General features: G+C 41.8%; 1 protein-coding gene across 1 annotated transcript in view; it reads right to left on the reverse strand.

Moving 5' to 3' along the window:
* Positions 1-1,765: 1,765 nt before the first annotated feature.
* The window catches only part of AQP9 (aquaporin 9), a 47,770-nt gene continuing 31,560 nt past the window's right edge, over positions 1,766-17,975 (reverse strand). Inside the window, exons 4-7 of the mRNA XM_003987104.6 lie at positions 15,435-15,572; positions 13,736-13,854; positions 8,310-8,527; positions 1,766-3,673 (exon numbers count right to left, since the gene is read on the reverse strand). Of these exons, the coding sequence (XP_003987153.1) occupies positions 3,499-3,673; positions 8,310-8,527; positions 13,736-13,854; positions 15,435-15,572 (650 nt within the window). The 3' untranslated portion in view covers positions 1,766-3,498. The remainder of the gene's footprint in view (positions 3,674-8,309; positions 8,528-13,735; positions 13,855-15,434; positions 15,573-17,975) is intronic.

Below are 17,975 nucleotides of genomic sequence, written 5' to 3' on the forward strand. Positions count from 1 at the left end.
AACCAATTAGGAATTGACAACCCAGCACCTAAAGTTGTCTAGCCAGTAAGGGAAAGAATGAGGGGGGAAGGGACATGGGTGCTGACCAGAACCTTATAAAACAAGGACCCTTACCTATAGTTGCAGGCATTAGCTTTTGAATGCCCCCTCTCTGTAACGAGAGCTTTCATACTATTCTTTTCTGGTCTTATACTCTAATAAACTTCTGCCTGCTGCTCATTTTGTGTCCACCTCTTCAGTTTTCGAAGTGGCAAGACAACGAACCCTGGGTATTGAGGTAAAAAAAAATTCTACAACATTTATATAGGACGTGTGTGTGTGTCTGTGTATGTGTGTGTAAACAACTTAAAGGAAACAATAATTTATATCTTAAGGATCAGATTTTTAAATGTGACATTTATCCTTTGCTTGTCCTGTTCAACAGCTGAGTATTAACCTTGGTTCTTACTAGTTAGAAAAGTCTGGGGTGCCTCAATGGCTCACTAGGTTAAGCGTCTGACTCTTGGTTTCGGCTCAGGTCATGAACTCATGGTTTGTGGGTTCATACTCCACATTGGGCTCTGTGATGACAGTGCAGAGCCTGCTTGGGATTCTCTCTCTCCTTGTCTCTCTGCCTCTCCCTACCAATAAATAAACTTAAAAAAAAAAGTCCTACAATATTTGACATGCTTTGAGATCTCAACAAGTTGGAGAATCATAGAGAAATTCTGTTTGTCATTAAAATAAATACTTTCTATTAAGTTTCATGATTGACAAGGAGTGTGGGGGATGTTAAAATTCCAGCTCCTAAAAAGTCTATTTAAAAAGTAGGTTATTTGGCTCTAATTGACTTCTGATACTGATCATTCAACCACAAACACATTATCTTGCATAAGAACCTGCCACAGGCAAACTCACTTGTAAACTGGGGCAGAGAGAGAATGTAAGCACCTAGAACAAGAGGAACTTTTTTTTCCATTAAAAAAAAAAAAAAGGCTTCCTGGGTTTGATTTCCATAAGTGTGCATTTCTTCTTTATAATTTCAGTCATTAATCACCAAGTAGTGTTTAATGAGCACCTGCATAGATCATAAATTACACAATTTAACCTGAAAACTAAAATTTTACGTTGCCTCTTCCTCTAATAATTATAATCTACCCTGGGGCTATTCCTGACTTGTTTGGCTTCTCTGTTTTTGCAGAACTTGAACCAGGGCACAGGGTTTCGGTGTCTTCTCTTATTCCTCACCTCACTTTTTTTTTTCCAAATCCAGGGTCTCTTAACCTCTGCATTATTGCCATTTTGGGCTGAATAATTCTTTATTGTGGGGGGTGGGGTGGGGCTGTCTTGTCCTTTGTAGGATGTTTAGCAGCATGCTGACTTCTATCCACTAGATGCCAGTAACTCTCCTGCCCCAATTATGACAACCAAAAACCTCTCCAGACATTGCCAAATATCCCCTTGCAGGGGGTGGTGGAAGGGAATGGAAAGGGGGCAAAACTTCCCCCTGTTGAGAACCACTGCTCTCAAATCTCTGAGGATCCCAAGCCTGTGAATGCTACCAGGAATCACCTGGCCACCTCCAGACATGGTTCTCAAAGAAAGCTTAGACACATATAATTTAACTAACTCAATGTTCTCAACCCTGGCTATGCATTTGAATCACTGTGATATTTACAAAAGAATAACTGGGTATTAGTAATTTTTAAAAGCTCCCCAGGAGATCTCAATTTGTAGACAGGATGGACATATGTACTTAGAAGTCATAATACTCCTAAAAACTTAAAAAAAAAAAACACTAATTTTATTTCAAAGAGGAAATATCCAGGTAGTTTCAGAGCAAGGAAAAAAAATTCCAGGTTGGTAGATGGTAGAACATAGGCCACTGGAAACATTTCACATTTACTTTTTGTTCTGTGATCATCACAAAGCAATTGGGAAAGTGGATACCTCTGGGAAGGCTGGGCTTTTTAACAGTTTGAGAATGAATCACTTGGTGTAGGGCAATTTCTCTGGTGCTTGTGAGTTACAAGCTTGTGTAAACGTCACCAAAGCAACATCAATTAGGGCACTTCACAGGGAAGAGCCTGACCAACAGGAAATTCCCCAAATGTAATGTTTGTGATTGGCAGGGAAGGAAGGAGGGGGAAGAGGAGCAAGATTTAGCAAGTGCAAGCAAGAGAGGCCTTCTGATAACGTTTTTCAGCACATGAAAAGTACAACCAAATTGCTACCTCTTTCCTTTGTTAGTGCTTCAGTAACAGTGGAAATAAAACCAGATGATGAAGGTCTTTATATTTTAGGGTCCCAGGAACATTATGTCCAGAAGATGTGCACATTCTGGCAACTGCCAATCCATGTCTTCTGGCTAGCCAAGAATCTTGGCCAGTTATTGATCTTCAGAAAGGTGTAGGATGCATTAGACAAGGCTCAATTTTCCTTGTGGCCTTCGGCAACTCACTTAACTTCCCTGAGCTTCTGTTTCTTTATCTGAGAAAATGGGAAGCATGGCATATACCTCAAACAATCACCATGAGAATTAAATTAGATAATAAATATGGAAGTGTTTTGTGAGTTGTAAAGCCCAATAAGGTAATGCTATCTTTCCAGGGACCTTCTATCCTGAAGATTCCTCTAGTCCAGGTTCCAGTGGCTTTCAGTTTTGACTTCTAGGGCATGTGAAGAATAATGGATGAGTGCAGCCATTGACATCTTTTTTCAAACGTCTGTCCTCAAGTGGACAATTAGGAAAACACATTTGAGTTAAAAATACAGAGTGATGTATTTTTCATGACTGAGGTTACAGTTGTATTTTAGGTTATTATATACCAAAGACAAGGAAATTAGTTGGTGCCCTCTAAAATGCAAAGAGCAAGAGATTAATCTGATAAATGGTTTCCATTAAAAAATTCCATTTGGTTTCCCAAATTTGTCTTGTCTCCTGAGGTTTCTGAATGCCACAATGTCCTTCCCCTGTGCTTTCCAGCTGTAGTCTACATTTCCTTTATTCCCAGGTTTGAGGAATATCTGTATTCATACAAAGATAGCGGCACAACATAACTACAGAGTTAATGCTAATCCGTGGACATATTAACTGAAATCACTATTTTGTCTTTCAGTTTAGTTTTGGTTGATACTCAAAATGTAATCTTTGTGGAATTTGAAAACAAGGCTTTTGTAATGTCATTTCATACAAGTAATGCAGCTAAGATCATCCAAATAAGTCCATGGTCAAAGTTCTAAGTGATTAGTGCTCATCCACTAATAAAGATTCCCATCAAAGGATAAAATAAACAGAGCAGGGAATATTCAGTGCTATTCTGGGGGAAGCTGGTGGAGAAGAGGTCGGCATTTGCAAGCTTTTACTTGAATGCTTTTACAGTTAGGTGCCTCACACGGCTAGCAGAGAAAATTGGATGGATTCCATCCTAGTCTTATGAAAACACAGATGCCTGGATGCCATCTTTTCTGAAGAGAATACTAGTTCAGCCAATTGCAAACCCAGAACTGAGCACACTACTACATTATCACACTAAGTTCATATTTATCTGTTTTGTCTTCAGTTTGTTCTGTCTCGAAGTCTGGGTCAGGGTCTGGGTGGTGGATTTCAATGACAAGCACATAGATGAGGCCTCCAATGACAGCGCCAACCAAAGGGCCCACTACAGGAATCCACCAGAAGTTATTTCCAGCTCTGAAATCAAACAAGATATTAGTGATATTGCACTCGGACCTTTCTCCTGATATTATTGTTTAGTTATCCACTAAATAAGCCAGTCTTTCTCAGGCTCATGGTTCCCTTTTAACTCAGCAAGAACTAAGCCTAAGGACACTCACTGTAGCTTGGCAACCATCATCCTGGATTTTCCATTTACCTGATTTCAGATGATCTATTCCATTTTGCTATGAGTACTCTTGAGAGAATATGCCCCATTTATTTTCCTTTCAGAAAATATAGTCCCTGAACCCACTGTCAAAACTGAAGACATCTAGGGATAGTTCAGGTTGATTACTCAGGAATTGCCTTTCTTGTATCCTGAAATGATGAATCCTGGGCATAATGAATGGAAAGGTATGGAGGGGTTCCTGGAAATCATCCATCTATGAGGGCAACCACAAAATAAACAATCAGGAAGTGTTTATCAATGAATGAATTAATTTTAAAAAATGAAAGGTGGATATATGAATTACCTACTGAATATAATTTAGTTACATGCTTATTTTTTGAGGTCACAGCATAAAGTTCCTCTCTGATAAGGGTTTTGTGCCATGATTCTGTCTTCTGAAGAAGTCTTCAATGACGGTACATTATACTAAAAGTATAGTTATGGGAGAAAGCAGATGCCTTTGTAAATTGTCACCAACTTTTTCAGAGACAGGAAATTGATTTAAATAGCTCCATAGAAAGGAACATGATCCTCAGAAGCAAGCAAAACTGTACAATATATTGTTCAACGACCTATATATTTCAGATAAAACTTTTTAAAGCAGGGGAATGGTAAACACAAATATTCAGGATAATGCAGAGGAGGCAGGGGAAATAGCAAGAGCACACACATATACTTGAGGACTTCACATTGTCCTACCTAGAAAAGGTTGATGGCTTTCCTTTTTATCATTCTGCTTAATAACTACATATATGTTCCATGTGGCCTTTTGTTTCTATCACAGTTTGATTAGAAAGGATAATAAAGGACATAAGCCCTGCCCGTGAACTTCGTTCTTTCATCTGCATGGTGGTCTCTTCTACCTGGATCATTCAAGCACTCCAAAATCTTAGATTAGGAATGCAGGCTGGAGGGAAGAGCACCGAGGGTGAGCACAGCAGCCACCAGATGTCACTCTTACGGCACGGGAGAGAGGAAGCTGCACTCGCTGCTTTCTCAGTGCCCCTTCACAAGCCCCCAAGGACTTTCCTAGGAGAGGCACGTGGGCTTTAAAGAGCTAGGAGACTTCTCTTTGGTAAACACATGAAGCAAGTCTAAGCCATCTAATTTGTCTACCATTTTGTTTCGTTCGTCATGATTTAATGGCGAATCTCACTGTCATTTAACAGATTAGTGTCCCAGATATCTGCCAGGACACATGTGCTCTTTTCACTGGCTGGGCTCTTCCTTCTGTCAGGGCTGAACCTGTTGTGCCAAGGTCACAAGTCATAAATGAAGGTCCTCACATGTAGTATCCTTCTTGGCCCAGTCTTAAAAGTCCACAGTGTCATTTGCACACTGTGATTGGGATATCCCAGGAAAACGTCTATGTTATTTGCTTAAGGTACATACCATCATCAGGGATTCATTCCTTTGGGTAAACTATTTAAAATATTAACAATACTCCTGAGATCCTTCATCTATGAAGTCATAAACAATATGAATTAGTGGAGAGAGCTTAGATGGGAAACATCCTAATATTTAAGGGAAAAGCAATAGTCAGCTAGAGTCTGTTGACTTGCCCTTGTTGGACCCTCTGGTGCTCCACTCCGCCATCATCCTCACTGCCTGTCTTACAGGGGCAAGTGAGGACTTGAGAATAAGGCAGTCTTGGTTTTATCTGAGACTGTGGGTGTAGATCCAAGCTGGGATATCTTCTGAGATGCTTATCAGGGATAGGGAATCCTGAAAAGATGGGAGAGTCTGGGAATACTTTGGAGACCTGTTATCCCTCAAAGGTTTTCTCAGAAATTTTTGACGATTATCGGCCAGCCAGCTCTTTCCTAACTGGTTTCAGATCCTCTACTCTCCTTTTTATTCATTTTATGTAGTGATGTCAGATTAATTTTGCTAAATTGGAGCTCTAAACACATCAGACTTTTGCTCTAAATCTTTTGCTACTTCCCATAATCTACACAATAGGGAGCGGCCAAAACCCAATTTTTTCATTCTGGGAGTTTAGATCCTCTGTGATCTAACAAGAGTTGTCCTTTCCAGCCTTCTTCATGCACCCTTCCAGATAGACTAGATCACATGTCATTTGAACATTTGTCTTCGTATACAGCAGCATCTCTGCCTGAAATACTCTCTTTGTCCCTGTTTAAACATGTCCAAATACTATAAAATGTCCCTACTTCCACCCCTATAATTCCTAAATTTGAAGCTGAAAACCGTTCAAGTGCTGGTTTTAATGAGTCAAATCTGTTTAATGCCATTTGACAACTTCAACTTGTGTAAGAGCCTATGCTAACCCCTCTGAAACAAAACAAATAAAGCTGAAGGACAGCAACTGGTTTTTGTCATCTCCAGCACAGCTCCTTGAATGAGAGCTCAGGTAGCTGCATGGATGAATAAATGAATGAATGAAGGGAGAAGACCCTGACAGAGGGACACAGAGCTCAATTTGGCACTAGGTGATTGTAGCACTTTGCCACAGACATGATCTCCTGCATATACATAATAAAGCCAAGAGAGAGTAGGGAAAATCTCTGCCTATCTTAGAACCACGATCACTCTTAGAGCTTTGGATGAATCACCAAGCAGGGCTCAAAGGGAGGCCTTTGAGGCATCTTTGTTCAGGGTCTGTGTGAAGCTAATTGAGGTGACCTGGTCATGGGGGCAGTGGTCTCCTAGAGCGAAGCTCAAGAAGGTGGAATTAACGAAACTCATAGGTTAATTCTGGGCTCTGGTTATCTTTCTGACATATGTTTTTCATTCTCTGTTGGAAGAATACAAAAGATCCTTCCTAGTTGGAGACATTTTGTTCAACCTTTTCGTGTTCTAGTGGTAATCATTCTGGAACAAGAGCCCTTCACCTGTGGTACTCTTAACAATTTGTCTGAATAATTCTTTGTTGTGGGGATCTGTTGTGGGTACTGTAGGATGTTTGGCACTATCCCTGGCCTCTACTCACTAGATGCCAGTAACAACTTTCATCTCCACCCTCCCCAGTTGGGACAACCAAAAATGTCTCCAGGCATTGCTAAATATCTCTGGGTGGAAAAAAATCACCTCTGGTTGAGAACCACTGCTCTAGAAAATTCACTGCATTACTAGTTTCTTAAAGATAGGGGATGTGGCTTGGTTTTCTTTGTATCCCTCATCTCTTAGGACATGTCTGGAATATAGTGTTTATCCATTATTTCATTCAGACATTTATTAACTTCTATGAGCCTCTGTATATGACAGGCCCGAGTCTTGTCACTGGGAATGCAGCAGTGAGGAAGCTGCCAGGTCCCTGTCCTCAGCATGCTTATACTCTAGCAGCTCTCAACCCTGTCTCTGGTATTCTGACTGGAATCAGTTATTTCAATACCTAGTTTTTCACATTGGAGAAGACAACCCAGCTTACACTTAAATAAGTCATAACATGTATATGACTATATGTATAGGTCAGTGTTTAGAAACACTCAAGTCTTTTCTCATAGCAAATATCAAACTAACATTTCCTTACACATGTCTCTCCTGCCTCTCTTTCTCTGTATTAGAGCCCTGTTTCCTGATGAACCAAGTGAGTTCCTTTCCCAGAGAGAAATGTGATAAAGGGATGGGGACCGGCCACTGTGATTTTATGGGGCAAAAGTGGGAAGGAAGAAATGGGTACAGATTGTCCTGGAAGACTGGTCCTGACAGTTGGCATGTTTCCACAGCACATTCTGAGGTAGAAAGCATGGCGTCTTGCCTTTTCTTATACACAGGCTCTCTTTTATGTCTGTTCTACCAGGGACTTCCTACTTATACCTCAAGACCCAACTCAGCTCTCACTTCTTCAGTGATGCCTTTTCCAATTTCCCCAGGCATAGCTAGCTAGTTACTCTCTTGTCTAGCACTTAGTTTTAGGAGTTGCCAGAGCACTTATTATGTTGCTCAAGGCTAGTATCTTAGCTGATTTTGAAATTTCCTTACCTAGCACAGTGACCACAGCACAGATAGTGTTCAGTAAAGATAGGTTTAATGACTGAAGCATACATAGCATGATTCCCTAGAAAGAGCCCTGTAGTAGTATCGGAATTTGTAAATTCTTGCCACAACTTTGTATCAAAGTGAATCTGCAGAGAAGTTATACAACCAAAATATCCACATAAAACCATATATCAGTTGAGGATTGATTATTATTATATAGGGCAAGGCTATCTCTTCTGGAATTTACCTGGAGCCTCTCTCTCTGTCCCTTTCTCTCTCTCTTTCTCTGTATCTGTGTCCATGTCTGTCTTCCCCACCCATCCCCTACCACACTGCATACCACAAATCACTAGTGAAATATTCCATACTGATGACCAGAGTGTGCCCTTAACCTCCGTGCTCCCGTCTGAACTCTCTTTGACTTCCATAGTCCAAACACAGCTCTCCCCAGTAAAGCATAGCATGAATCTTTCTCTCTCCCCCGACACCACTGTTACTTACGTGAAGACCTCAAACCCCCATCCTGCCAAAGCAGTGAAAAGCCTGGGACTCAGGTCTCGAGCTGGGTTCATGGCACAACCACTGTTCAATCCCAAGGAGGAAGAAATGACAATAATCAGGAGGCCGATGGCAATGGGTTCTAGGCCTTTGGGGACTCCCAAATTTCTGGAGTCAAAAATGGCAAAGACAATCATGAGGAGGAACATGGTGGCCACTACCTGCAGAAGGAGAAAATACATAAGGGATTGAACTTGTATTCTACTCATTTGCCCACTGCAGAATTTACCCCCTCTTGTTAAAGAACAAACCTAGTAATGACTAACATGCATTGATGAGCAATCCTAGATGTGGGTGCCAGTGTCATCCTCATTTACACATTAGTTACGTGCCAAGGTCAAACTCAGTGAGCAGCAGTCAGGTGTGGACCCAGAGAGTTCAGCTCCGGTGACTCTTACCTTCACTACACCATTCTGCTAAGCTACTACCCAGCTAGCTAAGCAATGAACTAAGGCCCTCAGTCAAACTGGCAAGACACCAGTGGATAAACGGGTAAAGGAAATGAACAGAAAATTCATAAGAAAAACAATTAAGAAACAAATAAGTGGGAAAATCTGATTCATATTGGAAAAATGCAAACACTACTAAACGTTAGGGAAATGATACCAGTTTCCTCAGGCTCTTCTGGCAGAACTAAATGTACCACTCTCAAAAGGAAATTCAGCAGTAATTTAGCAATATGCATTAAAAAATCCATAAAATTATCTATTCAGTTTGACCCAGCTAGGTATCTGAAAACCATACCCTGGAAATAATCTAAAATATGAAAAAAAAAATCATAAAACAAACATGCTCACTTCGGCATTATTTATAGTGCTAAAAAATTGGAAGAGATCTAAAAACATATTAAATAGGGAAAAAGCTAAAAATAATGGGAGTGTCTACTTATGGTCTACTCTACAGCCGTTAAACACAATAAATATAAAAGCTATGTGATAATATTTAAAAGTGCTTATGATATTAAGTAAAAAATATATGCACGTTGTATTTCATATTTAAAAAATGTGCATAAAAGAAATACTGTAAGAAAACATTGTAAGAAATATTGTAAGAAATACAATAATAGGTATTCTGAAGTGGTGCATTCTAGTTGGTATTTTCCCCACTATTTATTTTCTATATTTTCCAAACTATTGTTTTACTTACTTAACCACTAATTGATGGACACTATTCACTGAATACCTATTATGTGCCAGGTGTTTCATATGTTTATCTCATTAGCACTTCCTAATAACCATCAGATAAATCCTATTATTATTATTATTATTTTAAGTAATCTCTATACCCAACCTGGGGCTCGAATTCACAACTCCAAGATCAATAGTTGCATGCTCCACTGACTGAGCCAGCCAATTGCTCCAAGACAAATCCCCCTATTACTCTCAGTTTACAGATGAGGAAACTTGCAGAGAAACAGGTTAAGAAACTTGCCCAAGGACACACAGCTCATAAGCAGAAGAATCAGGATGAGAACCAGGCAACTGATTTTAGAATTTGAGTTCCTCATCCTTTCATCTGTTTTCCAACACAAGAAGATTAAAAGTATTTGTATTCAAAGAATCATGTTATCCCAAGGGCGCCCTTCCCTGGAAAGTCTTTTCCCACTCTCCCAGACAGGATAGAAGCTTCCACCTCTGGACTTCCATTACATTCGACTTTACTCCTATCACAATCCTGATCACCCTGCTACAGAGGGATCTGCTTACTTGTCAGATTGGGCACCAGACCCTGAACGTTGAGGAAGGAACAGCCATGGAGCTGTATCTGGCTCAGTAGATGCCAACAAATATCAGCTGAATGAATGACTGTTTGTTAATTAAATTGTGGAATATCCTTGAACAATACTTAGAGGTAAACAATTTTGTGCTCTTGAGATAAACTGACCCAGAAATATAGCCATGGTAGCCCGAGTTCTGTTGTGTGTCCACTGACTAACAGTTGGTACTCTCTGGAACTCTCCGCAAAGCCTAAAGAATACAGAACCTTCAGGGGTCGCCCATGGTTGGAGCATCAGGGTTTTCTAATATTCATTTTCTCTACTTAGCTATACATAATAACTGGCTTAAACCCACGGCTCTTAGAGAAACTGGCAACTCACTTTGGGAAAAGGTGAATGAAGTGAACACAGTGACTGAGGCTTAGGAGATCATATGGGGATAAGCATCGGGTAAGAGATGGCAACCCTCAGTGAGGCTGGACCTCCACTGACCAGAAGACCAAGCAATTTTCTTGTCACCAAGATACTCAGTGGTACATCTTGAAGACAGGAATTGGAAGAGCATGTAACATGATATAGGATTGCATTATAAGAACAAGGTTGGGAGGGAGAGAGGGCTGGCTAAAGGTTGAAAAATAACTGCTTGTTGAGGGATTTTACTGCTACCTACCGTGTATTAAGCAGGTATTATTGATGCCATTTATCAGAAGACTAACCTGAGGCTTCAGTAGGTTCTGAGTGACTTGTTTCAGGGCAGATGCTTGGAAAGAGGCAAGACCGGGCCCCATCTCCCAGCACACTGCAGAATTCTGAGGGAAGCTTGTGTCACTCTCCTGCCCCCGGAGTGGCGGTGTGTCAGGGATGGCTTGGTCCCAGCTAACTCTCAGGAGGAGTAAGGAGGACAGCATTGCACCAGGACTCAGGGGGGAAATATGTGGGGCTAGAGGCTTCACTTTGCTCCTCACATTCTCAGAAAAGCCTGAGAGCACAGGGATGAAACCCTGTGACCACACTGAATGAAGTATGCAAACCACACTGAATGAAGTATGCAATGAAGCCACTGCCCTTTTCAATGCAAGCCGGGGTTTCAGAGAGAAAGTCAGTATTCTTTCTCTCTTAGCTCAAATGGAAAGGACCTGAAATCACAGGAGACATCGCTAAAGGTCCCTCAACAGCTCTTGACTCTGCTCCCCTCTTCTTCATTATAAGATAAACTGTGCCTGAATTTAATGGAACGTAGGATCCCTGAGAAACCCAACTGTTTGGCATCCCCAGAGTCCATTCTGAGGCAGCCCCTGCATCCCTTACTAACTCAGCAACTGCGCCAGTCAATGTGAACTGTTCCCACCCTCCCTGTCCTCCTGGCAGTTTGAAACCATTATCATCTAGTCATTCTCTCTCACTTAATAGAGACTGATGCCCAGAGGGGTAAAGGACGCCCACCATCTTGTTTCCAGCAATCCTGCGGTCTCTCCCCTCCCGTCTTTTTCTGTGTTGCTGTCCCAAGTTTATGAAACAACTTCCCTCCTGCTCCTTTCCTTCAGATGACACCAGTTTTTCCTAGTTTCCAACTGGCTAATTTAGTCTCCAGGCTGGAAAGGACCTTAAAGGGGACACATCCCACAATGTCCATCATCTGGTGTTTGAATCTCTGAATCCAAGCTTTCCAGCCCTGGAGGTTGTTACCCAGACAGGCCTATCACTAGACAGGCCTAATGACTGTTGTCCTGTGACAAAAGGGTCTATCTTTAGCCCAGCCCCAATTGCTAGAAGAGTCTTCCTTTTATTGAATATAACTTGATCTCACCATAATTTCATTCATGTAGGGATTAAATATTTTATAATTAGTATATAAATACTGGTGTACAAATTTTACATACTTAATATATAAGTATAGTAATAAATGTTTATTGAGTACCTGCTATGTACTAATTTCCACCAAATCTCCATGGAGGGTATACACACCAAGTCTAACTTTTTTTGCACTTGACACTCCGTCAAATCTTTGAAAGCTACTGGTACATGATGATCACATACATCCTCCCCAGCTCCTGCACGCACACCTTCTCTAGAGCAAACATCCCTACTCTCCACTCATTGCTGTGTGACCTTTTTGGATCCTCTCTTTCAGTAGTATGTCCTCTTGAAGTGTGACATTTGGATGAGTCTGATACTCCAAGTATGGAAATAGAGTAAGACCCTAAACTACTTCATTTGAATACAATCTTCTATTTTTTCAGCTTATGATAACATTCCTTTTTATGGCAGCTACATCTCTCTTTGTCTTTTCCACCAAAACTTTTCTTATCATCCCAGCTCACTTAGACTCTCTGTTCCAAATTACTAATGTGACTCCTACAGTCCAGTTTCCCATCTAATTATCTTCACTTTTGCAATGTTCCTCTTGTTCTTAGGTGATCATTTTGTTTTTCACTAGATTCTAAATTCCTGAGCAGAGACTGTTTACAATACATTTTCCTCATATTATTCATTTTATTCTTACAAGTAATTTGATAAGTACTACTACTATCCCCACTTTACAAATGAAAACCTGAGACCCTGAAAGTTCAATAGTTTAGCTAAGGCTACTCAGGGAGTTGGGGCAGAACTGTTATTTTAAGTCAGGTACTCAGACTCCAAATCTTGGATCTTTACAACACCTGTTTACTTGTCAGTCCCTCCAGCTCCAACACAGGGCTGAGCATATACAAAGTGCTCAAGTAAGACTTGTTGCCTATTTGGTTTATTGATAAAAGTGGGAAGGAAAAAGGCTCAGGACATGAGGGCATAGTTTCTTTCATCTGTCTTAAATGGAGGTGGACAGAGTTGGCAAACTGGAAGATTCATTTTATACACATGCTCACTCATCCCTGTCCCATCGTATAAATCCTGATCACAAGAGAACAACTTAGAGTTGCTGGAGATGTCCTCTCTCCCTTTTTTCCTCCCTCCCTCCCTCCTGTTCTCCTCCTACCCTTCCTTCCTTCCTTCCTTCCTTCCTTCCTTCCTTCCTTCCTTCCTTCCTTCCTTCCTAACAGGTTGAGCAGCAACCTTCCTGGGATACAGTAAGGGAGGAAGAGACTATCAGGTTGATAATGTTGATCCTCCAACAAATAGACCAGAATAACTGTTCATTTGGCTACATCATAGATGGTGGGTGCATCTTGTTTAAATGCCAATAAGGTGGAGACACTTCTAGCTACCTTGAGAGTTTAGATAAACCTGTGCATATGAGGAGGCACAGAGGATCAGTGATACTCTAGGCTCAACTACCACACTTCACAGTCCTTGAATTGAGATAGAAATGTCTTTTCTTATGGCCTCCCCATTCAGATCATAAAAGAGACTGTAATCCTGAAACAAACCCTATTTGCTCCTTGAGGGGTTGAAATGTCTAGTCATCTGCTCTCTTCTGGACCTCAACCAAAGTGAAACAAGTGTATGTATTAAAGAGGAACCAGAAAACTTTTTTAGTAGTGTCAACTTTGGTAAAGGAAAAAACTTGTTAACAAAAAGCTTGGGTTATGCCTAATGACCTCTGACTTTGGAAACACAGCCTTTCCTTTCTGCTAGCTTATAATGCAACTATGCTTTCCCCTTACTAGATCATATCTTTTCACCAGAGTTAGATCTTTGTTAAATGTACACTTACTTGGTCTGCAAATGCATTTGTCAGGGACAGATATGGAGCTGGGTATGTCGCAAAAATGTGTGCTGTTGCATTTTCTCCCACGATGAGCAATTTTCCACCAGCAAAGGACATAAGTCCATCTATGGAAGACAGAGCTCTGGAACATTAGTGTCCTCCTGGCAAAGCTGAGTGCAGCCTGTGTCCTGTTTGTGCTAAATAGCTACAATCACTCAGGTTCAGCTTGGCAGATCCACACTGTTTGCCACTCCTCACTTCATAGCGTGGTAGTTTTCTGTTTTTTTTTTTTTTTTTTTTTAAGTTTATTTATTTTGAGGGGCGGGGGAGGCATGGAGAGAAAGAGAGTGGGAGATAATCCCGAGCAGGCTCTGCACCATCAGCGCAGAACTCAACACGGGGCCCAAACCCACAAACTGTGAGATCATGACCTGAGCCGAAATCAAGAGTCAGGCACTTAATCGACTGAGCCAACCAGGAGCCCCCATAGCATGGTAGTTTTAGAGATGTCCAAAGAAATTCCAGGATACCAGGTCAAAGATGGAAAGCCCTGGTTGCCCTCTATGGTTCACTCCAAACTTGAGCCAAATCCTCAGCCATTGGATCTGGGGAACTAATATTCTCTGGGGGAAATTCTTGGAATTTTTGATATCAACCAAATGCCAAAGTGGAGCTTTGATGTACTGTAGGCAGAACTCATAATTCCCAGAGGGTTCTCAGTAACCCCCAATATGAGTCCAGAAATTGGGGGTGTGCTGTGGTACAGTGAAGATGCCCTCAGAGCAAGGGAGACAGCAGTCCTCGACACAGCCAGCGCTGGCCCCAGTCCCTCCTGCCACAGCAGCTGGCTCTCCAAGTTTCTGATCTGGGCTGCTCTGTCATTCCTCTTAGGCTCTCTTTCTCAGAAAGACACTCTGTGGGAAGAAGCCTCCTTCCACGTTGTATTTCTCTAAGGCATGGTTTCATAAATTCTAGTTCCTAAGGGCTTCAATTCAAGAGTCATAATGTAGGAGACTTAACTTGGGTTAGACAGAAGGAACTATTTTAACAGTTAATTTCATACAGTCTCAAGATTTTTTAGTTTGAAGAGTCTTAGAAGTCAATTCTCTCATTTTCCAGAGAAGGAAACTGAAACAACAAAGTCAGATGACTTACTTAAGTCACACAGCTATTTACTCACACAGCACAGCGTTAAAGTCTGCGGCTTCAATTGTCAGGGCTGTGTTTTCACCCCAAGACTGCTGCAGAACAGAAGTCCTGGTTGTTGGACGAATGGAGAAGAGATCCCCACCTAGCCTATTCTCAACTATGCCTCTTCCTTCAAAGACTTTGTTCCAGATTCTTTCTCTAAATACTTACTCATCACATCCTTTGCTACCTACCAGTCAACACCTCTTCTCCCAGCCAACTCAGAGAAAGCTTGTGGAGAAGCCACTGGCGTATTGCTTATTTTGTGCATGTTCACATTGTGGTACTGATTGGATCTAAAAATAGACTTCAAGTTCTGCCCTCCGTTTAAGCTTGTGACCATTTTCTTAAACAGGCTTCATGAATTTGTCCTAATGATAATGTTGGTCCCATTATTTAGAACCTAGAATTCTTAGAACTGCCTGTCAACTGCGGAACATGTCCTGCTCTTGCCTTATCTTATCTCTTCCTACCAAGTAATTCTGACTTTAAAATCATGGCCAGCTGTCCTACTCACCATAGTAAATGCCAAAGAGGGCTGCAGCTCCTACAAAGGCTCCCAAAAACTGGGCTCCCACATAAAAAGGAAATTTGAACCATTTCATCCGTCCAAAGAGACACATTGCAAAAGACACAGCTGGGTTGATGTGGCCACCTACAAGAAAGATAAGATGATTAGGGATGTCAGCAGCAGGCCAGGGAGAATTATTATGAAGAAAGCCTTATCTAGAGATCCCAGGCAGAATTCAGTCTTCTAGGTAGAGAACTGTATGTGAAGAGACAGAGACTTAACCATTTGTGAGTGTAAGTTTGTGTGTAAGTGTGTGTGTTTGTGTTTGAGTGGGGAGGAAATGGGAACTAGTAACCTGCAAGTGTCATTAGACACTGTTTAGAGAGTTAAGCTTTCTGAAAAGGGAGTCAGATATAGAAAGAAACTTGGACTCACGAGGCTTACTTTCTGTCTATATCTATCATCAATCTACCATCTAGCCATCATCCATCCACTGGGCTTTATCTATCTATAAAACAGTAACCTCAAAGAGATTGATATAAACTGATAACTTCAATATATTTTTAAGTCAATATATTTATACAATATATCGTTTAAGGTTTAAATCTGCATCTAGTAATTCCTTGGTCCACATCCAGAAAGTCTAAAACAATCTTAAGATGGAAAAGAGATGTCTAAGGGGAAATGAACCCTCATAAGCACTCTGAGACAGAGACCTCATTCTTCACCTTGGCCTTCACACAATGAAAGGCACATAGCAAGAGTTCAAAATATGAAAGCCGAATAAATAAATAGTCAGAGGATTTTATTCAGGTAGCTCAGACTGCAAAAGTACTGAGAGGGAAAGTTGTTTGGGAATTTGAGAAGGTGTGTTCAGGATGGTGCCTTGCAAAGCAACAGGTGATTTCTCCTGGCAGAGATGAGCGCACAGCCTGGAATACTGCTGGACAAAGCAGAGCGGTGTAGTGGAAAGAACATGAGTGTGAGGCACAGAGAGTGCCGCCCTCAAGTCTTGGCTCTGCCAAGGTTGTTGTAACGATCAGATGATTCATACGCAGAGCCCGGGGTGGAGCCCACCAGGCCCAAGACGGAAGTCTTATGCGAGCAGATTGAACCCTTTCAAGGTGCTGTTCTGGGCAAGTGACCCCCTTTCCCGCACTCAGAGACCATTCTGTGATAGAGGCAACCTTAATATTTTATTTGTCATCATGCAAAGCTCTTTTGTTTTTTCAAGAATTTATACTGCTTATAGAATGCTACATCAGAAAAAACCACCATAGCCTAGGTAAAAGTAGGCAGTGTGAACACTGTCACGGGGGACATTGCAAAATTAATGGAGGAGTTGTGAGTTCCGATTGGCCAGATTTGAATGGCAGACCACTGACATGTTCCCAAGGAAGCAGGGTGTGGTAACTTCCTTCCAGTAAGGTAATGTTTTCTATTTCAAAACCAGATGTCATTTGACTTCCCCAGTCTGTGACCACAAATGAGATCTTATTTATATTTATGCCCAGTGCACATTGGTTATTTTTGGAATCCTCAAAGAGGGCCTCGTATGTGCCCACAAACCAGTATGTTAGCTGTAGCCACATGAGAAAGTCATCTCATGTGGCTTCCTATCCTAGTCCCGTGGCTGCTGAAACAACCAAAACGGGTGTCTGTGTGGATGGCAGCGGTAGGCTGGTGTGTTGTCCCTGCACCTTCCCACCAGTGGGAATGCACCAGTCTTCAAGGAGCCTCTCCAAAGATGGGGAGATGAGCTTCCTTTCCAACCCAATGCCATCTTGTATTAACCGGGCTTAGAAACTGCTGTACTTGTATTTTGGGGTCTCACAGGCTCTCGTGAACAACTTGGTCAGCTCTTAACCCTCACCCAGAAACAGCCTCTAGTGGAAACAGTCCCATCAGCTCTGGTTCTCACCCCTCTGGCCACAGGGGCTTAACCCAGGTCTAGGGGCCAGATGGGAAGACTTCACACCATCCCTCACCCTCTTCCTCTTCTTGCCGGTCTCTGCCCCTTTTTTTTCCTATGGTGACCGCCCAAATCCCTGAGTATATCAATGGATACAAACAGACATGGACTGCAGTGGTGATGAAAGCAATTTCTTACACTCCTAGGGCCTGGGGTCAATTTTTCTAAATAAATAGAATTCAATTCAGGGTGTTATGCAGGTGAAATATTCCCAAACCGTGTCACTACCTAAAAAACAGCTGAGAATGCACTCATGTTTATATCCCACGGTTTGTGGAAACCACACTTGTTGTGTGAACATAGGAGGGCCTTGGGGGGCAGCAGTGGAGCCTCCTGCATGCTTGTTTTAAGCCACAACTGTGATCTGTGCCTGCTGTCAAGGCCTGCACTGTAATTTGGCCTTGGCGCAGTCAGGATGGTCCCCTGTGTACTCTTGTGCTTAGGTAGGCAGTGCAGCCCTGGGATCACAGCAAAGGCTTGACGAGAGAGTGAACATAAACACTGCTCATGCCAAACAAATCACACATACAGGCATCTCTAGCCTGGACCACCCCAGGATCTGAGTCCATGTGCTA

The sequence above is a fragment of the Felis catus genome, chromosome B3 (assembly GCF_018350175.1).
Source record: "Felis catus isolate Fca126 chromosome B3, F.catus_Fca126_mat1.0, whole genome shotgun sequence".
NCBI classification, from domain to species: Eukaryota; Metazoa; Chordata; class Mammalia; order Carnivora; family Felidae; genus Felis; species Felis catus.